Consider the following 23,410-nt stretch of genomic DNA (forward strand, 5'->3'; position numbering starts at 1 on the left):
TCGTCATCATCGTCGGCGGGATCTCGGCCGCTAACTCCTCCCGCACCTAACTTGTCCTTCATTAAATCACGGAAAAAATTCGAAAGAACTTCCCTTATTTCACGAGCATTATGGAACCCACAAACATAACAAGTTCACATCAATAATATCTATAGAAACAAATGACAAGTAAACTACCACAATCATAAACAACCATAATCCGAACAGTCGAAACAGTCCATAATAACAATAAAGAAACAAGTGCCAACAACTAACCACCCCTACCATTCCGACCTCTCTTACGTTGTGCGTGTACGTGATCTGTAGGGTAGCTATGACGTTCCGGTGGCCTCACGTCTCTGGCAGGAAGGCGTAACATAGCCACAGGTGTATGCAATTCCGTACAAATTATTGTACGTACCCTGTGTTGGAGGTGGTGGTGGTGGTGGATAGGAAGAAGCTCCTTCATATCCTTCTAGTGGCGGCATAGGGTGATACGAAGACGGCCCCGCTCCGGTGAACTGTTGTGATCCTGAGTATAAATAATAACGTATGAGCCTTCGACCATAAAACATAAGCAAATAAAATTATACACCACATATTTACCTAAAGTCCCTCCAGCATGTGGCATAGAGCTAAACTGGGTTCCTTGAAATGGAGCCCCTTGCGAGGCACCTGGCCCTCCATAGGGCTGAGAACCGGGGTACCCGTACCCTGTGTGGAGTCGTATTTAAATACTGCATATAAACATACGGATCGGTAAATATCACACCATACCTTCGTACTGTCGGTGGTATAAGGGAGGCTGCTGCCATGCGGGACCACAAGGAACCGACATCGACGCTTGCGACGATCCGTAGGAATCCTCATACTCCGTCCGCGTACCAAAGGCCTGAAGGATGCCTCGGGCACTATCACGTTGAGTGGTCTAGGCCTCTACTGCAATGTCGTACACCAAAGCTGCAGTAGTCATCCATAGGCCCTGGTCCTGTGTGCACACCGAAGATATCCCAAGCGGTACACGTGCGGCTATAGCCGAAGGACTATATGGCTCCCACACAATGTCTTCTGGGGTCAATCGATCAAATTCGGCAACAAACTCAGGATAAGACCGCCGGGTCTGTACATGTGTCCATGTTTTCTGCAAAAATAAAAAATATGTGTCCATAAGAAATGTATTGAGGGAACAATGTATGACCATAGTATGCATAGAATATAAATTTTTATCCGGTCCATACCTGTTGAGAGTACCAGAGAGTCCCCATGGTGGGTCTGTCGTCCTCCGTGTCACCGTACATATCTGGCGTGTACGGTGACTGGTCAATCATGGGACGACCGATAGCAATCCTCTCGTAAGACCAAAGCTGTAGCAGAATTGGGCACCCCGTTAGGACAGCATTCCTATCATTCTACCGTGATGCCTTGCAGAGTCCACGATATGTGCATGCAAGAACCGCTGAACCCCAACTATATAAGGGTATGGCATCCTCATCTGCATCGGCGATCTCCTGTGCGTAGGGCAGAAGCACCCTATCCACACAGTGGCCATGTGAGTTGTTGAACATGATATACCCAAACAACCACAGCAAGTATGCCTCGAGTGATCTAGTCACATTGTACTCATCAGCATCGGCTGCCAACAGATTCGGCTGCAATGAAGTACGAACATTGAGAATAAGAAATACATGAGGTATTTCAAAGCCATAAAATACATCAACACATCGTTTTGTATGAATTTCTATCTGAAACTGTAGGAGCCATGACTTGGAAGGGCCTTTCGACTGTGGGTGCTCATTGAAATCTTCAGGATCAATCATGGTGGCAACACCTGCAAAACGTTCCTCAAGATCCTCCAGCCACGTAGAAGGTACCACATGGGGCCCGACAGCGTCTCCGGTGATAGAAAGACCAAGTAGCATCGCAACGTCCTGCATGGTCGGTGCCATCTTCCCACAAGGGAGGTGGAACGTGTGTGTCTCAGGTCTTCATCTGTCAACGAGAGCTGAAAGTAGAGACATATCTAGCTTCACCAAATCACTCTCAGCAAGACGAGCCACAGTGAGAAGACCTGCCTCGCTCAGCCTGCATCATACAGTGCACAAATGTTAATACATTATATAACGAAATGTATAACGGATAAAAATAGAAAATAGACGACATATCACCTGGGCACCCATCGTGGGTCTACAGCAACCAACTCTGCAGGTGGACGTGGATGCAGCACATTTAGTTCTTGGTGCTGAACCTTCGCAAGGAAGGACCGGTGACCCGAGTCCATTGTTGGGTCAAGCAACGCAGGAGTAACCCCGGCCATACCTACCACGTAAGATCAAAACAATACAATACAATCACACACATCTAAATATTTCTAATAGTTCCTTATGTTTCCTAAATAATTTCTAAGATTTTCTAACGATTTATAATAATTTCTAATATTTTCTAACATTTTATAAAATTTCTAATATTATCTTGCAATTTTTAAGATTAATTAATTAGATTGCTAATGTACTATATCAACGCTAATCACTACAAGTAACTACACCTAAATATACCACTAATTAGTCCTAATAATAATTAAACTGATTGCTAATCTACTGTTTCAACAAAATAGTTTCTATAATTTTCTAACATTCTCTATAATTTTCTAACATTTTCTATAATTTTCTACAATTTTCTAACATTTTCTACAATTTTCTAATATTACCTTGCAATTTTTTGGATTTTCTAATACTTCTCTAACAATTTTCTAGTATTTTCTAATACTAAATCTAACACTAAATGTACTATATCAACGTTAATCACTATAAGTAACTGCACCTAAATGTACCACTAATCACTCCTAACAATAATTGAACTGATTGCTAATCTACTGTTTCAAAAAAATAATTACAACATAATCTATTTATAAAATGTAGAAAATTTTTGTTACCTACAATCGCCGGCTTGGAAATCCGGCAGGGCTTCGCCGCTTTGCCTCTCCCTCCCTCCCTCTCTTTTCTTTTTTTCTGGATTTTTAGTGAGGCAAATGAGGGGGTGAGGGGCAGCCAACAGCTTATATAGGGTTGGGGGGCCGGTCGCCCCGCAGGCGGGCGGCCCGGGCCCCGCCGCCCCAGTGCCGGGAGGCCTGGAGGGCTGGCCGCCCCACTGCCGAGCTGCTGGTTCTCCAGGGACCTCGGCACAATTTTTTGTCAAGTTTTTTTGCAGATAGGCCCCTGCCGCCCGGCTACCGGGCGTCCAGGTCCCGGCCGCCTGGCAGCGGGGCGGCCGGGTATATTCATGTAAATTTCGAACACAAAAATATATTTTTGTAAAAAACGAAAATAAAAAATAAAAAAATAAAAAACCGCCTCCTTCGCCGCCCTGTCTTCCCCATTCCGCTGGGGTTCCTGCAAAACCCTACCAAAAAAGGGTTAATTGGAATGATGCCATTACAATTATGCGATTTCTCTAATATACCATTACAATTCAGCTATTCGCAACCGTGCCATTACAATTTGCTCTCTACCTGGCTCATGCCATTTTCTATGGCCGCGGCGACATCGGGCCCACCTGCAGGCCGGCGTACCCATACGATTCTTCTATATGGACGCCTTTGCCCCTCCCCGACTCAGATAGATCCCGTTGACTCCGTCGCTCTCACTCCCTGGCTCTCATTCGCTTGCCTCGCGTTCCCCCTCCCGACGAACCCTAACCCTAGAAGCTGAGGAGGCGACTGGCCGGCGGCGACGACCTGCAGTCGACGGCGGGAGAGGAAGTCACGAAGGGAGTGCCAATGAAGGGGGCCTGAAGCGGATGGTGAGTTCCCCTTCCATGGACCCCCCCCCAACGGGGGCGGCGGCGATGGAGGTCGACGGCGTGGAGTCCAGGTACACCAAAATCTCCCCGCATCTGACTTGAGGACGTGTGGAATCGTAGGTCGTGTTGATTTGCTTCGTCTGCATAGGGTTGATTTGTTCTCGTTAGAGATTCTGGTGGAAGGGTTCCTCACAGTGGATCCGATGGGTAGGAAAGTTTACTCTAAGGGCCGGGTGATTAAGTGGGATGTGGAGATGGGCTCGTTTTCGCTTGAATTGTTGATGACAAGTCTGCAAAATGAAGTGAAATGGGCACCAACCCAGTCTGCCACAGTCTGGTTCTATCACAAGAGGTTGGGTGAGGACATTAGGTTAACTGAAGAATTTCAATTGCAGAGGTGACCCTGATTGACAAGTGGAACAATACTAGGAGGCACTCTGTGGACTTGGCAAACCACAAGTGTTCATGTAGAGAGTGGCAACTAACTGGCAAACCATGTAGACATGCCTTGGCATGGATTTTGTCCAACAGAGGGATGAATATTGGGGACTATGTGCATCAGTATTATTCAGTTGCTAAGTTCAGGGCTACATATGAAGGAAGAGTGGAAGCAATGCCTGACAGATCTCAATGGCCAACTGTGGATCTTGGCTTTAAGGTGTACCCTCCTCTATTGGGAAGATCAGCATGAAGGCCAAGAAAATAGAGGATTAGGGGTTGTCTAGAGAAGAAGACAACAAAAAAGAAGGTCAGATGCAGCAGGTGCAAAGACTTTGGGCACTTTGCCAAGACTTGCCAGATGCCTGTGGTTGGAGAAGATGGAGAAACAGCAACTCCAAAAAAGAGGTAGTAATCTGTCCTTTTCAGTTTTATTTTGTTTCTGGGCCTATCACTCACGTTGCAATTCTTTGGAATGTAGAAAGAGGCAACATACTGAAGACACTGCTGGACCATCACAGCAGCCACCCAAGAAGAAGAAGTCCCCAAAAAGAAAGAAGACACCAAAGAAGAAGAAGACCCCCAAGAAGAAGAAGACCCCAGCCAAGAAAAAACAGAAGCAAGCTGAAGCTGCTCCAGCCCCAAGTGTTGTTAGGAGCCTGAAAGCTTGGTTGAACATGTCATCTGGAGGATCTTGAATGTTTCAGCTGTGCATCTGGCTTTTGTAAACTGTCTAGCTTTTGTAATGCTCCAGCTGTGAATCTGCTATGTAGCTTCAGCTGTGAAACCTGTCTTGTATGGTCAGCCTGATATGGCTGTTGAACCTGTCTTGTATGGTCAGCTTGATATGGCTGTTGAACCTATCTTGTATGGTCAGCCTGATATGGCTATTGAACCTGTTATGTAGATCAGCCTGTTATGGCAGAATATTTCACCATGTTTCCATCCATCCATTTTATTTGAGCACCACAATAAGTTATGACAGAATTCAAATGTGCCATGACAGAATTCAGATAGGCAGATAAGTCATCCATTTCATTTCAGCACCACAATAAGTTATGACATTCAGCTTCACAAACTGTTATGGCATGTCACACATGTCCCAGCAAAGTGAGGAAAAGGAGGGCACACACTCAAACCTGCAAAATGAGGTGCTTCACCGAGACACAACTACACTAAAACCTGACTAACTGCACTACCATCTAAGGCTGACTAACTACACTACCATCACTTCCAGCTAACAATGACAGTGGAATCACTTCCACAACATTGTCAGCACAAGCACAATGCCAACACAAACACATACAACAGGTACCACTAAAGCTCCCATGATGCTTGTCTTCAGTTCACCCATCTGCATCTGCAGCTTCGCAATCTCTCCCAGAGCACTGTCAATTTGAAGCTTCATCTGTTCAATCTGGGCCTTCACCTCGCCAGATTGGCCATCTATCTCTTCACCATCTTTGCTCTCTTCAGCAGCAGCTGCAGCAGCCTCAACTTCACCACAATCACGCTTCCACCGTGCCCTCTGTACATCCAGCTTGCGCAAGTAGCTCTCGTACTGAAGCTCCGACCGTATGAATCCACAGGTTGTGGGATCCCCCTGCCACAGTACCCAAACCCTAGCATTGTCACGATCCACCAAAATCGGCACAGACGCAACAAAATCGAAGCAAACTAACCTTCACGTTGTTCGGGCACTTGTAGAACAGCTCGTTGTAGGTGTCCGGTTGCTTGCTCCGGATACAGATCAGGCAGCAACGGCAGAAAGGGCAATCTTCCAGGCGAACATGATTCCCCTGACTGACGACACCGGCCGAGGTCGACACTGACGACGCCCTCATGGAGATCCCGTTGCCCCTCATCGATGGCTTCAAACCGGCGCAGGAGGAGCACGTGGGGAGCTCGACGGCGACAGCGATGGCGATGGCGGGGAAGAACAGGGGATGCGAGCTGGGTGTGGGGACGGGCGAGACACTCTCGGCTTGGCTCGGGCTCTATCCAAGTCGGGGAGGGGCAAAGGCGTCCATACGGAAGAATCGTATGGGTACGCCGGCCTGCAGGTGGGCCCGACGTCGCTGCGGCCGCAGAAAATGGCATGAGCCAGGTAGAGAGCGAATTGTAATGGCACGGTTGCAAATAGCTGAATTGTAATGGTACATAAGAGAAGTCGCAGAATTATTTAGCATCATTCCAATTAACCCAAAAAAAAATCAGCGGCGAGGCGACGGAGCTGCTGAAGTCTGCGAATCCTGCGCCGCGGCGAAGAGTTAGGGTTAGTGAGGGGGAGGAGGGTCAAAGAGGGAGACAATTCATCAGTCTTGGCGGCTTGCCATGGCCTCCAGGGCTGGCGGCGGCGAGCCGTCGGGGTCCGCCTCGGCCATCCTCGCCGACACCGCGAGCGGGTACCACATCCTCAGGATCGACGCCTACTCCCGCACCATGGCGACTCCCATAGGGAAGTACCTCGAGTCCCTCCCGTTCACCGTGGGTGGCCATCGCTGGCGCATTCGTTACTACCCCAACGGCGATGACCAGGAGGCCAAAGATTACATCTCGCTTTTCGTAAAGCTCGATGAAAGCGTCACCAATGCAGTAACTGCGCAATTCAAGTTCCGTTTCATTGGCAACGTGGGGCAGGAGGCGTTGACACTGGGGGGACTGCGCAACTTCGATAGTGTTGACACAGAATCGCGCCAACACACTCGAATGCGCTAGAACACGCGAACGATCGTCAAAACGATCAACACCCGCGAAACCCTGGGCGGACCGGTCTGACCGGTTTCGCCGACCGGTCTGACCGGTGCAAGCAGGGGCTCGCTGGAAACCTAGAACAGTGAGCTCGGGAGGGACCCCGTCGGAGCTCGTGATCGTAGGGTTGCTCTGAGGTCGGCAGGCCACTCAGAACGTCTTCAAACGCCACCGGGACGAAGGAAGAAAGAAATCTAGGGTTGGAAAAGACTAGCGTTTGAGAGGTAAAAATAATGCGATTTTTGTATTGATTCGATTGGGAATAACCTCAATCGGCCTTAGCCTTTATATTTATAGGCCGGGGAAGACGTACCCCTTCACGAGTAGGATTACATGAGGACTCTTTACAAAAAAACCTAATTCTACTCGGACTGTACAGACCCGACCGGTCTGACCGGCCGGCTCGACCGGTCAGACCGGTCGGCCTCAGCAGATGCCAAATTTGGCTGTCAACATATGCCCCCCTGCTTTTTGGTGAGTTTCACAAGCCAAAAAGCAAGAACTATCCTGATGTACATGTTTAACATAGAGCATTCAAGTCTAAAAACAAAAGTAAGGGCGATATATAATACCGGCCGTCTTTGTCTTCATGCACTTTGCCATATGCTAGGATAAAATTTCTTCAAGTACCTCCCGTTGATAGCTCTAGGTAGACGCTCACCTTGCACCGTCTCCATCATATATGAATTACCGGAGATAACCTTGATAATCTTGTAGGGACCCTCCCAACTTGGCGACCATTTGCCAAACTTGTTGCTTTTCATCCCAAGAGGTAAAATTGTCTTCCAAACTAGATCTCCAACCTGAAAAGATTTAAGTTTTACCTTTTTGTTGTAGGCTCTAGCCACCCGAAGCTTGTCCTTCTCAATTTCCTTCAAAGCCTTCAAACGCTTGTCGGTCACCTCATCAATATTATCCATCATCATATCATGATAATCAACAGCGGAGAGGTCATTTTGTTTTGCTAATCCATATGCGTCCAGATTCACCTCAACGGGTAAAACGGCCTCTTGACCATACACAAGCTCAAAAGGAGTAACCTTAGTAGCACCATGTCTAGATTATACGATGAGCCCATAATGCTTCGGATAACACTTCATGCCACCTCCTAGGATTTTCTTCTATCTTTTTCTTTACAAGTTTGATCAAAATCTTATTACTAGACTCGGCCTGCCCATTGGCCTGAGCATAGTATGGAGAGGAATTGAGCAATTTAATCTTGTAAGATTCGGCAAAGGCACGCACCTCTTTTGATATAAATGAAGTACCTTGATCCGTTGTCAAAGTTTGTGGAATGCCAAATCTATGAATAATAAGCTCAGTAATAAACTCAATTACCTCTTTATGCGTCATATTCTTCAAAGGAACCGCTTCGGTCCATTTAGTGAAATAATCCGTAGCAACCAACACGAAGCGATGCCCCTTTGAAGATGGAGGATTAATTTGCCCAATGAAATCCAACCCCCAACCTCGGAACGGCCATGGTTTAATAATAAGATGCATCAACGCAGCAGGCACCAATTGCAAATCACCAAACCGTTGACATTCTTCACATCCTTTATAGTACTTGAAACAATCGGATAGCATGGTGGGCCAATAAAAACCGGCTCTTCTAAGTAACCACTTCATCTTAGGAGCCGATTGATGAGTACCACAAATACCTTCATGAACCTCACCCATAGCAATCCGGGCCTGATCCGAGTCTAAACATTTGAGGAGCAAATCTTCGGTAGTTCGACGATAAAGTTCATCGTCAATTAAAACATATTTGAAAGCCAAACGCCGAATATTTCTCACTGCGCCACGACCAGGATCTCTCAAATATGATATAAGAGGAACCCTCCAATCCTGGGATTCGGCCGAGACGATTGAATCATCTTTTTTAGCCGAATCAGAACTAACAACTGCATCACCGGTCAGACCGGTCTCTGGACCGGTCAGACCGGTCTGGGCGGTCAAACCGGTATCGCCGACCGGTCGGACCGGTGTGCCCAGAACCAGGAACTCGGCTTTCGTTTGCATCGTCTTGCGAATGTTGAAATATTTTTTCGTAACATTATAACCGGATGCTTGCTGAGCCAGAGTATTTGCCTTTTCATTTTCTTCCCTCGGTATATGTTTAATAATAAATTCATCGAAGGAGGAAATAATATCAAGGCATTTATGAAGATATGCATTTAGAGAACCATTATAACACTGGCATACCTTAGATACTTGCTGCACCACCAGAAGAGAATCTCCAAAGGCTTCAACATGCTTCACGCCCATGGATTGCAAGAATTCCAAGCCAAATAGAAGAGCCTCATATTCAACTTGGTTATTTGTGCACTCTTCTTCCAATCGGTTTGAAAATCAAAAACAGCACCATTCGGAGAAATAAGAACAGCACCAATCCCTTGACCATCATCACAAACCGATCCATCAAAGTACAACTTCCACAGTGTGCAAGTAATATAGCCGACTTCTAAATCATGCTTGTCATTAATCCGATGCTCAACAATAAAATCCGCTACAATTTGGCCTCTCATAGATTTTAAAGGTTCACAAGCCAAATCATACTCAACCAAAGCATAAGCCCATTTACCGATTCTACCACTCAAAATCGGTTTCTGTAACATGTGTTTGATCACATCGGTTTGACATACTACTACGCAAGTACTAGATAATAGATAATGTCTCAATTTGGTACAAGCATAATAAAGAGACAAACATAACTTCTCAATAAATGTATACCTCGTCTCTGCATCAATAAGTCGTCGGCTTAAATATGTAATAATATACCCCTTCCCTTCGGTCTCTTGAGTCAAAACAGCCCCAATAACCTTGTCTTCAGCAGCCACATAAAGTCTGAAAGGTACTCTTCTCCTAGGTGCTTTAAGTACGGGTGGTGAAGACAAATAAATCTTGATCTTCTCAAATGCTTCTTGCTGTTTTGCCCCCCCCCCCCAAGTGAATTCGGTTTCATCTTTTAACCGAAGAATAGGAGTAAAAGCATCGATCTTCCCGGACAAGTTAGATATAAATCTTCTCAAGAAATTTACCTTGCCCAAGAACTTCTGTAAATCTTTCTTGCATGTAGGAGCTTCAACCTTCTTCATGGCTTCAACTCTCTTAGGATCAATCTCTATTCCCTTCTCATGAATAATGAAGCCAAGAAACTTTCCAGCCGATACACCAAAAGCACATTTGAGTGGATTCATCTTTAAACCATACCGGCGCATCCTTTCAAGAGCAATCCTTAAATCGGCTAAATGATGATCTAAACCGGCCGATTTAATGACAATATCATCAATATACACTTCCAAGATGACACCAATCAAATCATGGAAGATCAAATTCATAGCTCTTTGATATATCTTCTTCGGCCATAAATATTTGATATATCTAAATGCCGTTTTAGATATATCTTCTTCGGCCATAAATATTTGATTGTAACCAGTGTTACCATCAAGAAAACTAATGACACAATATCCGGAAGCTTCGTTGATCAACATATCGGCTATAGGCATAGGATATTCATCCTTGGGAGTAGCTTTATTAAGATCTCTAAAATCAATGCATACTCTAATTTTCCCCGAATCTTTTTTCTCAACGGGCACAATATTAGAGATCCAATCAGCATAACGACAAGACCGAATAAATCCAGCATCAAGTAAACGGTTAATTTCAGTTTTAATTCGGCCATAAATAACGGGATTGAAACACCTAACCGGTTGTTTATAAGGTCTAAAACCGGCTTTAATTGGTAAACGATGCTCAACAAGATCACGACTCAAACCAGGCATTTCATGATACTCCCAAACAAAACAATCAACATATTCCTTCAATAAATTAACCAAATCGGCTTTATATTCAGCCGATAAATTTTTGTTTACAAAAGTCGGCCTAGGAATAGTTCCATCACCAATATCGACCTTCTCTAAAGGATCAGCCGATGTAAATCCTTGGCCCAACTTATCTAGATCACCAGAATCTTCAATGGCTTCACACATATCGTTCGTACGCGCCCGATATTGATCTAGCCTCTGCTGCAGCCATTCTGCGTTGGACCGGTCTGACCGGTCGGGGTGTCCGGTCTGACCGATCGGCCCTGTGCGCCGAACGGGACAGGACCGGTCTGACCGGTCGGCACTGGCGGTCTGACCGGTCTCCTCTGGAGTGTCTGTTGTACTCATCTAATTTACATTAAATGATTTAGCCGATTATCCATCGGCTTTAGTACAGCAAAAACAAAACCATCCTTAGTGCAACTGATCAAATCATAATCGGACAGGTCCACGCCCGACAAACACTTGACGTTGTCGTGTGCACTAATGGAATCCAAATCGGCTAAAGCAACAAAGGATGAAGTGTCCCCATGGACAATCTCAACCTCATCGCCGACCCACTGAACAAGAAACTAATGCAAGGTAGAAGGAACACACTGATTTGCATGAATCCAATCCCTCCCAAAAATCAAATTGTAATTACCTTGCACTTCCGCGACGAAGAAAGTTGTAGCAAGCGTCTTACTTCCAATGGTGAGCTCCATGGAAGCAACTCCTTTGGCGCTAAGGGGCTCGCTCCCTCCAACACCACTAACGGTCATGTTCGTCTTGATCAAATCTTCATCTTGGCCACCAAGCTTCTTGTACAGCGAGTAGGGCATAAGATTCACAATGGCCCCACCATCTACTAGCATGCGAGTCACCGGCTTCCCGTTGATGTGTCCCCTCATGTAAAGAGCCTTGAGGTGATTGTCCTTCTCGCTTGGCTTCTGGAACACAGCCTCACGGGGCCCGAACTGAAGATGAGCCAAATCCTCCTCCGGAACCACAAAGTAATCCGAAGATAAGTGCACCACATTGATCTCCATGTTGGTGCGCTCTGGAGACACTTCGTAGTCTACCAATTCCTCGTCTTCAGCTGTCGGAGGAACTACTGGAGCTTCATCAATAGAAGAAACCGAAACGGGCGGCACCGATTCGGCTGTTGCCTCTGCACTGGGCTCGATCGGTCTGACCAGTTGGTCAGAGCGGTCTGACCGGTCCTCTTGACCGGTCTGACCGGTCAGCTGTGGCGTTCCGACCGGTCCGTCTGGCTGGTCAGCTGTCTTAGCTTTCCACACCTTGCTTTGAGGGAACATAGGCCTGTATCTGTTGAATCCCTCATCCCTCATTTTCTCCTTCTCCTGTTCCTTCTTTTCTTTGTTGCGGAGGCGCTGCAATTTCCTTTTTTGAGTATGAGTTAATCCCGAAGGGCACCATCTAGGCTGATGGTACTTATCTGCTGCATCCTTGCTGCTACCGGCCTCATGATCATTGGACATGACCGGCTTTTGTGAAGTAACATCAACCGATGTATCTACATCCATCGGTCTCTTGCCCGTATCCCTTATGGGCACTTCGATTTCACCGATTTGAATAACATCGGCTTTGGGCTTTTTTGAATCAACCACGGTCTTCTGCTCCCCCCTCTTTTCTTTGACGCGATACTCAAACCTTGGAACAGGAGCTTGACCCGGCTTCTGATGAGACCGGTCTGACCGGTCGGTGTGTACCGGTCTGACCGGTGAAACCTACTGCACTGGATCGGATTGGCGTGGTCCCAATCGATCATGCACCGGCATCCTAGAGCTTTCCCGTTGATAGTGTGGAGGATAAGGCATCAGAAAACACTACATCCATATCCCCCCATGCTCCCATGCCGGATTTATTGCATTTGAAGCCGGCGGCATCCACGGCATGGTAGCATACATCTTCTGAGAAGGATATAACGTGACAACATCATCTCTGCGCCTGCTGGATTCCCCCCTTGGGGATGCTGGACGATCTTGACGTGGTGGTGAACGCGGTCTCTTTTTTAACGGCCGATCGTTTTGAACGGCCTTTGTGTACTTGTTCAACAACTGGTTGAAGGTGGGCTTCTGATTAGCAGTTCTTCCCTGCACCTTCACTTCGTTGGTCTTCCAAGTACCCACTTCCGGACGTTTCGGCTTGAAGGTCCGGGGACGGTCACCAGGGCGGTTTGACCGGTTGGAAGAATCGGTCTGACCGGTTGGACCGGTCTTACCGGTCGCAGGCACCGGTCTGACCGGTCGTGCCTGACCAGCAGACCGATTTTCTGGTGGAGAGCTTCCTTGCCCCCCGAGTCTGGAATTCCTGACAATGATCTTCAAAGTATCCTTGCCATCATCAGTTTTTTCTTTGACAACTTCACGAGCAAGGATTTTATCACTTGTATCCATCGGTCTTGGATCACCGATGACAACATGCTTCCCCTTAGCTCCTCCGGCTTGTTCCGGCCGAATGAGCACCTTTGGATTGTTCAATTCCAGCGTATGAACAGGGAAAGGAGCTTTGTCAATTTGCATCTCAGAAAGTACCAATCGTCCTTCATTAATGGCAGATTGTACCTATCGACGAAAAACATTACAATCATTAGTAGCATGAGATGTAGAGTTATGCCACTTACAATATGCATGTCGTCTAAGTTCGTCGGGAGATGGAATAGCATGTGACAATCGGATGTTACCATTCCTAAGCAATTCATCGAAAATCCGATCACACTTAGAAACATCAAAAGTAAATTTCGGCTCCTCTTGCCGATTCTTTTGAATCGGCTTGAGAGACGGAATCGAACCGGGTTTGGCCTTTGATGGCCAAACAAATTCAGCGGCATACACTTCCTTACTATCATCGTCCGAACCATCCGAATCAGGATCAAGAACATGTGTGTTGGACCGATGAGGCTTGAAAGTATCTTTAAGATTTTTATACTTAAATTCGGTGCCAATAGCTCGCATTTGCAAATGATTAACCGTAATGTAATCAAAACCTTCAAGTTTTTCCTTCAAGTAAGAACGCAAGCCATTAAACGCTAAATCCGCCAAATCCTTTTCTGAAAGAGATGAATTAAAACACCGATTTTTCAAAGCTTTAAATCTCTGAAAGTAATCCAAAACTGTTTCATCTCGAGTTTGTTTAATCGATGTCAAGTCTAGCAATCGAACCTCGGCTTCCCCACTATAGAAGTGATCATGAAATTTGCGCTCTAATTGATTCCAATTTAAAATAGATCCCGGCGCAAGTGAGGAAAACCAAGAGAAAGCGGTTCCGGTCAAAGACAAAGAAAACAAACGAACCCGCAAGGCATCATTAAGACCCGCTTCTCCCAATTGCAAGACATATTGGCTAACATGCTCCCAAGTTGTACGAGAATCTTCACCATTGAATTTGACAAACTCGGGAATACGCCAACCAACAGGATATGAAATAAAATCAAACTCAGGAGGATATGGCTTTTGATATAAACGCGACCCACCCATATCAATCCCAAGTTTAGATTTAAGTACTCCGGCTAAATCTTCTTTAAATCTACTAAAATCGGCCTGATAAGCTCCACTGGCCGAAGTATTCGGAGAAGATGAAACACGTTGCATGGTAGGACTGGAATAAGCCATATTAGTGTTAGAAAATCGGCCCTCGATGAGGTCCAGATCCCTGCTGTGACGTAGCATGAGGCCATGTATACATCACCACCTCATTAGTTCGGCTAGGGACGGCCGAACTAGGGTTAGACGTATACGGTACAGAGGGCACTGGTTGCTGTCCGGTCATACCGGTCTGACCGGTCGAGTGACTGGTCTGACCGCCTGCACCAGTCTGACCGGTCGAGGTGACCGGTGGGACCGGTGGCGCATGAACTGTGGACGGCAACGGAGATTGCCCTGGAAACGAGTTCGGCGGCATCCCATAGAATTGATCTTGGGTAAAAGATGTGCCAGCCGAATCTGATTCCGTGAATTGAGCGCCACCCTCGACAGTTTTACCTTTTTTGAGTGCTGCAATTTCATCATTAAGCCCAGCAAGAGTCTCTCCCGAAGCTACTTGCGCAGCAGATATTTTCGAATCTACCATGAGAGAGAATTGCCTAACTAATTCAGAGGGATCATTAGGAAGTACCTCGACCTTGTCTTGGTTTAACTTGAACGATGGCATCACGAACTCCCCGACCCTCTTGACTAGGCCTCCTCGCTCCTTCTTGAATCCCTGAAGAAATTGCTCCTTCATGTGCTCTTCAGCGATGAGGTAGGCCTTGCGCTCCTCTTCAGTGAGCTCCTCCATGGTTGCCTTGATGATGTTGTCGTTGTGGATCTCACCATGAGTACCCATCTTCTTGGAGAATCTAAATTAGATCGGTTTTTTGAAACCAGATTAATCTGATCCCCAGCGGAGTCGCCAAAAAGTGTGTTGACACAGAATCGCGCCAACACACTCGAATGCGCTAGAACGCGCGAACGATCGTCAAAACGATCAACACCCGCGAAAACCCTGGGCGGACCGGTCTGACCGGTTTCGCCGACCGGTCTGACCGGTGCAAGCAGGGGCTCGCTGGAAACCTAGAACAGTGAGCTCGGGAGGGACCCCGTCGGAGCTTGTGATCGTAGAGTTGCTCTGAGGTCGGCAGGCCACTCAGAACGTCTTCAAACGCCGCCGGGACGAAGGAAGAAATAAATCTAGGGTTGGAAAAGACTAGGATTTGAGAGGTAAAAATAATGCGATTTTTGTATTGATTCGATTGGGAATAACCTCAATCGGCCTTAGCCTTTATATTTATAGGCCGGAAAAGACGTACCCCTTCACGAGTAGGATTACATGAGGACTCTTTACAAAAAACCTAATTCTACTCGGACTGTACAGACCCGACCGGTCTGACCGGCCGGTCTCGGCAGATGCCAAATTTGGCAATCAACAGATAGTCACCGTTGTCGGGGGTACGCTGAGTTCATCAAAAGGGAAGATTTGGAGAAGTCCAAGCATCTCCGGGACGATTCTTTTGCCGTTCGGTGTGATGTGGTTGTTACCCGCGAATTCCGCGCAGAGGAGGCGCCGGTGGCCACCACTCCAGCCTCTGTCTCCGTGCCTCCATCTGACCTGCACAAGCATCTTGGTGATCTCCTCCAGACATAGAAGGGTGCCGACGTGGTGTTCGACGTTGCCGGTCAGACGTTCGCTGCACACCGGTGCGTGCTCGCAGCCCGGTCACCTGTCTTCAGCGCAGAGCTCTTCGGTGTGATGAAAGAGAGCGACACCGGAGGTGTGGTGCGCATAGATGACATGGAGGCTCAGGTGTTCAAGGCTTTGCTCTACTTCATTTACACCCAGGGGCGGATGCACACCCCGGGCCACCCGGCCATGGCCCGGGGTTTGGCCTAATTTTTTTTCATTTTGCAGTAGTTTCTATTTCTGGACTTGAATCAATTGCTGAAGAAGGATTTGGATCAATTGCTGAAGAAGAATAAATATATTACTTCGCGATGGCGCTTTTTGTATGTTATCTATCTTTCTGTTTATATTTTCATATATCTTTTGAACTGTTAGTTTGTGGACGTCTATACTTAAAATTCGGCCCGGGGTTCGACTCAATCCTGGTTCCGCCACTGTTTACACCGACTTATTCCCGAACGCGGCGGAAGAAGATGAAGATGTTTTGGCTCAGCATCTACTGGTCGCTGCTGACAGATACAACTTGGAGAGGCTGAAACTGTTATGTGAACAGAAGTTGCGTGAGTACATTGATGTGGGTACTGTGGCAACCATCCTGGCTCTAGCTGAGCAACACCACTGCCATGGACTCAAGAAGGTGTGCTTCCATTTTCTCAGCTCGCCTGCAAATCTGAAGGCAGTGGTGGCCAGCGATGGCTTTAAGCATCTAAGCAGCAGCTGTCCCTCTCTTATGCAGGAGTTGATTGGCATGCTAGCTAATTAGTTCTGTGATGCCTAATTTCTTAGCAATTGCGGGTGATGTTTTCAGGACTTCTGTCGTCAAGTAGTTTGGCAATGCTAGTGGGACTTGCAGCTGTATACCCAAAGTTTCAAGAAGATTCTAAGTAGTTTCATCTGTTAGCACTTTGGTCAGTTGATTGCTTCTGTGCAACTCTACCAATTAATACCGGATGATTTTGTTGTCTTCTAACTTTGAATCTCCACTGGAAGTTCATCTATATGTCTGGCTGGCATAGTTCTCTGGATGCAGTAGTTATAGTCCTTTATGTTACCTAGAATTTGTCGATGCTCTACTTGTTAATCCAGGCGCATTTATGCTTTAACACCAGAGTATCAGACAGTTTGATACCAGGTCAAGGTCATTGCTTCTCTATCTTAAAGTCCGGGGCATAGTTAGTTATATCTGATGTTTTCATTTGATTATACTTGATATATAATTCAGGATTTCAGGTAACTGTGCTGAATTGCTGATTGATCTCCACTACTACTGAGTTTGATACCAGGTCAAGGTCATTGCTTCTCCATCTTTAATATCTGATATTTTCATTTGAACATAATATTGATATATAGTTCAGGTAACTATGCTGAATTGCTGATTGATCTCCACTCTGAGTTTTTGTCGAATACTTGGACATAAGAGTGCGGCCGTGAGGATATTGAGTCAGACTCTCTAAATTTGGGGCAAAAGAATATGAGGGCAATTCCCTGTGGTAACCGTGATGCGAGAGCTAGCGCCCGGTCTGGCCACGGGTCACGATGGTCTCACTGTGGATCATGGGAGGCAGATGCCCTGGACACATCAGTGTTTCTGTTGCTATGGGAAGGAGCTCCCATAGTTGACTGAACCTCATTTACAAGTATCCTGTGTCTCGGTGAAATTCTCATAGACTCTGACCTTACTGTAGATATTGATGATCAAATCCTTTTTACTCATAGACTGTCTTACAATAAATAGTAACATTAGTATATTTAGTAAGGTCTTAATAGTTCAAGACCATCCTGCAGCAATATGCTCACATGATATTCTCGTCTTTCTGATTTGATCTTACCCTTCTATGCACATCTGGATATACGCTATGGTGTAATAATTCTATACTGGGTTTACTAGAAAAGCCTAGAGGCTAGAGCACATCTGTATTTGGTCCTAGAATCCAAGTGCCTGCGTACATTCCACGGTCACAGCGCTAGGTGCTGACGACTGCACGAGATGGCAGCGCAAGCTCTGTTGCTGGACCTGCAGGTTAAGAGCAACAGTGAAAACATCGGTAAGAATTTGTGCTACCAAAGTAAGTGCAAGGCATCAACAACGAAAACAGTGGTATTACCTGCAGTGCAGAGACCCGGCTAAGCAGCTCGAGGCACTCCTGCAACAGGGCCTTCTCTTCGCTCGCCACACGCACCAGCTCTGAGATCACCAACGCCGTGTCCTTAGCCTAGGGGCAACGACAAATAAAAATAGTAAACCTCCATTGATCACCAGGATCTGTGCATGAATTAGGACAGGCGCAATTTGGAGCTCATTTTCACATATTTGGTCAGTTACCAGGGGACTGAATGATCTCGCCATCGCCTTGGCTGTCAATGTGAGCTCAAGCGCTTGCTGTAGAATGGTCGCCAATGGCGGCAGGGATGCCTGTATGCGAATGAACAACTTGCATTATTATGTGTGGAGTTGTTTGAGGTTGCTGTCTGGTGGCATAGTGTTAGGAGTAGTAAGCATATTCCTGATACACTTCAGGATTATTTGTACTGTATTTTACCAAAGACAAAAAAAATTACAAAAAAAAGAAATCCATTGGCTGTGTTTAGTTCCGCGAAAAGTTCCCAAAATTTTTCAGTGACGCACATCACATCGAATCTTACGATACATATATGGAGTATTAAATGTAGTTAAAAATATAATTAATTACACAGTTTGGTTGTAAATGACGAGACGAATCTTTTGAGACTAATTACTTCATGGTTGGACAATAGTTGCCAAATAAAGCCGAAACGTGCTACAACAACTTTTTCGCGAACTGAACACACCCATTGTTGAAATGCATCTCCATATGCAGCAGAAATCGCAAGCATTAGTCGAAAACGGAATACCTTGGCACCATTGGTGAGAGGAAGCCTGCAAACGGCTGCCCGGGTGCAGCCGATGGTCGACGTCAGGGCAGCGGCGTGCTCGGTTTCCACCTGCCCCCAGCTCTCCAAATCTTTCATCTGCGGGGTCATCCACCATCTCCTCAGAATTTGAATCAAATTATCTAGGAATTAAGATCGGTAGTGCACATTTTATAGAATTGTAAATTTAAATTTGTATCTGAACCTGGAAAGAGAGCACGGTGTTTAGCTTAATCTTCTGCTTCTCCTTCTCGAGCTGCACCCGCTTCCTCGCCACCTTCCCTCTCATCTCCGACACGCTCGCCCATGCGCCCATGAAGTCGAGCTCGGCGCTGGCCTGCTTCCTCTTGCGCACGGCCTCGGCCGTGGCGTTCGCGAAGCGCCACTGCAGGAGGCGGCAGTGCGCCATCCTCATCTGGTGCCCGACCTCGGAGCCACCGCCTCCGGTGCTGCTCCGCGACGACGACGACGACGACACCGGCGAGGACAGCAAGGTGGCCGCGGCCGCGGCAATGGACGCGTCCTCGGCGGCGTGCTTCCTCCGGTGGAAGATATGGCCCCACCCGAGGCTGATCAGGCTCTTCTTTCCCTTGGCCTCCGGCACCGTGGGCAGCGCCGTCGCCGCCTTGAGCGGCGAGCCGCTGCGCCGCCCCGGCGAGAGCGCCCACTGCGTGTTGCTCGAGCCGAGCAGGCGGACCGAGCTCTTGCGGGGGAGCAACGGCGAGCGCGGCTTCGAGGCCGCCGCCCTCGCCGTGGTGGAGGAGCCCCTGGAGGCGTCGCTGCACTCCGACCCGGAGCTGGCGGCGTCGGCGGCGGCGTCCAGGGACAAGCCGCCGTTGGCGAGCCTGCGGAGGTCGGACGGCGCGACGCGGCCCGGGGTGAGCGTGACGCCCGCGGGCTTGGTGGACGGGAGGAGACGCATGGACCGGCCGAACGCGTGGCGGCCGCCCTTGCCGGCGGAGGACTTGCCGATCTTCCGGGCCTCCGCGTCCGCGTCGGCGAAGCGCGGAAGCTCGGTGCAGCTGCGCTGCCGGGAGAGGGCCTGCGGCGCGTCATCTTTGGCGAGGTGGTCCGCGAGCGTGGCCGGCACCGACGGCGACGCGGAGGACAAGGGCGACGGCGCGCGCGGGGCCGCCTTGTTCTTGCCGCTCTTGCTGCCGCTGGAGGACGAGGAGGATGGCCAGAGCGCGCGGGCGATGGAGGCCGCGCCCGCGCCGCCGGAAGCCGGGGCGGTGTCCGATCGCGAGACGGAGCGGCGGCCGCTCTGGCGGCCTGGAGAGAGCGCGGCGGCGGGGAGGGGCGACCGGCCCGGGAGCTCCGTGCCGGAGGCGGACGCCCACCGCTTCGACGACGACATGGCCGCGCGCGCGGTGGGCAGCTAGTAGCAAGCAGCTAGGCACGGAGCACGCGCGCGCGCACGCCTGGTGTGCGTTGGATAGGCTAGGGCTACCGATACGGTGGCGCGCGCGCGTTGGACGTAGCCATTTGGCCGGCCGCTAGCGGCCGAGAGAGCGAGGCCGGCCGCCGGCGTCCGAGGACGCGAACGGGTCAGCCGTGGTCTCCGCCGTGCAGGACACCGGACGCGGCGTGAGAGACAAATGGAGGAGCTGCCTCGACGTAATCCGGGAGTCTGAAGAATGCGACGGCCGCGTTTACAAGGCAATCCACGAAGTGGCAAGGTTTATGGCGCGACGCTTGGAGCTCTGCGCACGGAGACGTCGACATGGGAATCGAAGCAAGAAAAAGTGAACGTGAGATCTGACGGGGGAGGAAACAAATCATATATCCATTTACAAATTTGCTGCGATATGATGATTTTCCCCCCCTATAATATGATGCCTGGGAATCTCCATCTTTTAGTCCAAATAGAGTATTGGGGATATTGCTGGTCCTATTATAACCCTCCAAAAATTCAATGTAAAATTTATTCATCAGTACTATAAAAGGGTGAAAATCTTTTGCAAAGGTTTCGAAAAGTGCTCAAGTTGAACTTAGGAATTAATTTTTGAGATTTGACAGTTCTTAAAAAATTGTTGAAGTGGCAAAAGGGCGTGTAGCCTAGTGGCTATAGGAGCCTCGGTAGCAATTCAGATTTTGGGTTCGACTCACTGTGTGAGTGAATATTCTAGAATTTAACGATGTCGTGCTTTTAGTGCCATTAACGATGTTGTGCTTTCAGTGGCAGACGATATTCTGTCGACAGCGAGGTGCCAGTGGTGACTTCATCAATCTCGAGGATTGGTTGGCTCAGTCATCGAAGATGTTCATAGGAGTAGGGTTTGCGTACGTGTGTTTATAGTAGTGAGTGTACGTGCGTTATGAGTGTCTGAGTTCTACCGCGTAATCTCAAAAAAAATGTAAAAGTGTATTTGAGAATTTGTTACCCTGTTTTCACAAATTAATTGAATTTAACGTTTTGTGATGCGCATAACAAAAGATTGCTAAACAAACTCTAAGGTTCTTTTACCAAAAGTTCAATTTCAGCCAATAGTAGTTTCATTTTATTTGACAATGTAAATCAGTAACGTCCTCCTAAAAGTTTGAGTGGTGTGTGTAACTAGATGAGCCTGTTGCCAGGTTGCCAGGTTGGGTAAGCTGTAGGCTTGGGATTTTGAGAAAGCTGACCTCCTTGCATCTTCTGATGCTCTGTCAGTTGGGTGTGAATAAAGTCTCATGTACATGTTTAAAATTGAAGCACACAACTTTCATACCTTTCATGACAAAAGACACAGGTCTCTGATCTCAGCTCTCACCGTTCAAACAATCATTCAGTGTTGTACACTGTCTTATAAGCAACTCCTTCGCATCATTGTCAGTTACTCAACGTCCCTCCCTCCGGCCATCTATCGCCTCGACCAACCTTTTAAGCCTCGCAAAAGTTGGTCATCATCATCGATCGATCGCGAGGCGAGCACCCCAAGAAAACATCAAGCAAAGCCATTGATCCGAGACCAGTTCCAGTCGCAACCACCGGCGCGCGGGGGGCGGCGATCGAGCCATGGGCGGCACGCCGCGCAGCAGCATAGGCCACATCCTGCCCGGCGCCGGCTTCTTGGCCGTCGGCCTGTGGCACCTGTTCCGCCACATCAGGCTCTTCTCCCTGCACCCGGACGCGTACGTCGCGCCGGTCTGGTTCCCCGCGCCGCGCGTCCGCCACCTCGAGCTCATCCTCGTCATCGCCGGCAGCGCCGTCGAGTTCGCCATGGAGATGTTCGTCGACCACTCCACCTTCCTGCCGTTCGACGCCGACGGCTCCATCCCGTCGGACCGCATGCACAACCACGAGCACGCCATCATCTGCCTCGCGCTCCTCGTCTACGCGGCCTCCGCGCTGCACCTCGACCGCGTCCGGGCGCGGCGCCGCGACACACTCTCCCTGCTCCTCGTCGCGGTCGTCTTCGCGCAGGAGCTGCTCGTGTTCCACTTCCACTCCACCGACCACGCCGGCCTCGAGGGACAGTTCCACTGGCTCCTGCAGCTCGTCGTCGCCGCGTGCCTCGCCACGGCGCTCCTGGGCATCGCTTTCCCGCGGAGCTTCGCGGTGAGCCTGGTCCGGTCGGCGTGCATCGCGTTCCACGGCGTGTGGCTCATGGTCATCGGCGCCATGGTGTGGGTGCCGGGCCGTGTGCCCAAGGGCTGCTCGCTCGTTCAGGAGGACGGCCGCGACACCGTGCGCTGCCCCAGCGAGGCCAGCCTGCATCGCGCCAAGGCGCTCGCCAACCTGCAGTTCGGGTGGTACCTGACTTTCATGACGGTGTTTGTCGTCGCCCTATACCTGTACGTGTGCAAGAGGTATCCTGCGGAGGCAGCGTACGTGCGGGTGCCGGAAGCCGGCGAAGAGGAGGATAACCTGGAGCAGCGCAAGTGCGGGGCGGTGCGCGGCAGCGACAATGTTCATGGATTCACGCCTTTGGAGATCGAGGTGTAACTGGCCAATTGTAGAACACTAGGATGATTGGCGCGCTAATGCCGCGCCGGTTAGGAAAGCGTGGATGGTCCGTGTTGTCATCATGTATAATACCTTCCAATTGTATTTCAGTGTATCCATTTAAAATGCACGTTAATTATTTTGTTTGAAACGAACCAGCAATTAAGAAAAGGCAAGGCCAGCTGGTATGAAACGTAATATTATAACCATAATGATGGCCTAATAGCAAGTTATTCAGATCGGCAAAGGCTAAAGAAAGATGTATTGGTTGAGTAAATTGTAAAGAGTTATATGATTTATAAAGCACAAACAAAATGTTACGTAGAATATGAAACAGTAGCATCTTGTGTAGGAAAGCAAGAGGTTTTAACATATTAGAACCTTCTTTGTGATAATAAAATTGAAAGCTCACTTCAACGGCACAGTTTCTGCATTAATGCAAATGATATCTTTCACCTTTTAAAAATCTAATCATATGTGAAAGGGTTTCAGTTCACCACAGCTGTGAAAATCAAACAACCAAGAACTAACAATAGCTCGCATATATGGTGAAAGGTAGAGATGAATAAGTTTCAGTGTACGGCTGCTTCAGGCTTTCCGTGCGTGCCTTCATGTTCTTTTATCGATAGACGAAAAAAACATG

At 48.3% G+C, this 23,410-nt stretch overlaps 3 protein-coding genes and 1 long non-coding RNA gene across 4 annotated transcripts; 2 read left to right on the plus strand and 2 right to left on the minus strand.

The window, feature by feature from the left end:
* Nucleotides 1-399: 399 nt before the first annotated feature.
* LOC120688534 lies at nucleotides 400-889 on the minus strand. Its single transcript, XR_005681155.1, has 3 exons — nucleotides 757-889; nucleotides 586-693; nucleotides 400-511 (listed from the first exon to the last, which is right to left on the minus strand). It is a non-coding gene; the product is annotated as an uncharacterized LOC120688534 (long non-coding RNA).
* A 5,657-nt stretch (nucleotides 890-6,546) lies between these two features.
* Nucleotides 6,547-16,948, plus strand: LOC120688808 (BTB/POZ and MATH domain-containing protein 1-like). The gene is made up of 3 exons (XM_039971180.1): nucleotides 6,547-6,891; nucleotides 15,915-16,098; nucleotides 16,388-16,948. Exons 1-3 carry the CDS (start codon nucleotides 6,547-6,549, stop codon nucleotides 16,711-16,713), a joined length of 855 nt encoding a protein of 284 aa, XP_039827114.1. The 3' UTR covers nucleotides 16,714-16,948.
* A 690-nt stretch (nucleotides 16,949-17,638) lies between these two features.
* On the minus strand, nucleotides 17,639-20,398 carry LOC120688535 (QWRF motif-containing protein 3-like). The gene is made up of 5 exons (XM_039970884.1): nucleotides 19,045-20,398; nucleotides 18,822-18,938; nucleotides 18,274-18,363; nucleotides 18,056-18,163; nucleotides 17,639-17,964 (listed from the first exon to the last, which is right to left on the minus strand). Exons 1-5 carry the CDS (start codon nucleotides 20,194-20,196, stop codon nucleotides 17,875-17,877), a joined length of 1,557 nt encoding a protein of 518 aa, XP_039826818.1. The 5' UTR covers nucleotides 20,197-20,398; the 3' UTR covers nucleotides 17,639-17,874.
* A 1,333-nt stretch (nucleotides 20,399-21,731) lies between these two features.
* Nucleotides 21,732-22,922, plus strand: LOC120688536. The gene has a single exon (XM_039970885.1). It carries the CDS (start codon nucleotides 21,838-21,840, stop codon nucleotides 22,765-22,767), a length of 930 nt encoding a protein of 309 aa, XP_039826819.1. The 5' UTR covers nucleotides 21,732-21,837; the 3' UTR covers nucleotides 22,768-22,922.
* Nucleotides 22,923-23,410: the final 488 nt, after the last annotated feature.

The sequence above is a fragment of the Panicum virgatum genome, chromosome 9N (genome assembly GCF_016808335.1).
Source record: "Panicum virgatum strain AP13 chromosome 9N, P.virgatum_v5, whole genome shotgun sequence".
Taxonomy (NCBI): Eukaryota; Viridiplantae; Streptophyta; class Magnoliopsida; order Poales; family Poaceae; genus Panicum; species Panicum virgatum.

Coding starts and splice junctions, on each gene's coding strand:
- LOC120688535 (XM_039970884.1), bottom strand. CDS start 20,196: ATGTCGTCGTCGAAGCGGTGGGCGTCCGCCTCCGGCACGGAGCTCCCG. Junction 18,364..18,821: donor CTCTCACCAATGGTGCCAAG/GTATTCCGTTTT, acceptor ATTCGCATACAG/GCATCCCTGCCGCCATTGGC. Junction 18,164..18,273: donor CGAGATCATTCAGTCCCCTG/GTAACTGACCAA, acceptor CGTTGCCCCTAG/GCTAAGGACACGGCGTTGGT.
- LOC120688536 (XM_039970885.1), top strand. CDS start 21,838: ATGGGCGGCACGCCGCGCAGCAGCATAGGCCACATCCTGCCCGGCGCC.
- LOC120688808 (XM_039971180.1), top strand. CDS start 6,547: ATGGCCTCCAGGGCTGGCGGCGGCGAGCCGTCGGGGTCCGCCTCGGCC. Junction 6,892..15,914: donor GACTGCGCAACTTCGATAGT/GTTGACACAGAA, acceptor CTCCAGACATAG/AAGGGTGCCGACGTGGTGTT. Junction 16,099..16,387: donor CAAGGCTTTGCTCTACTTCA/TTTACACCCAGG, acceptor GTTCCGCCACTG/TTTACACCGACTTATTCCCG.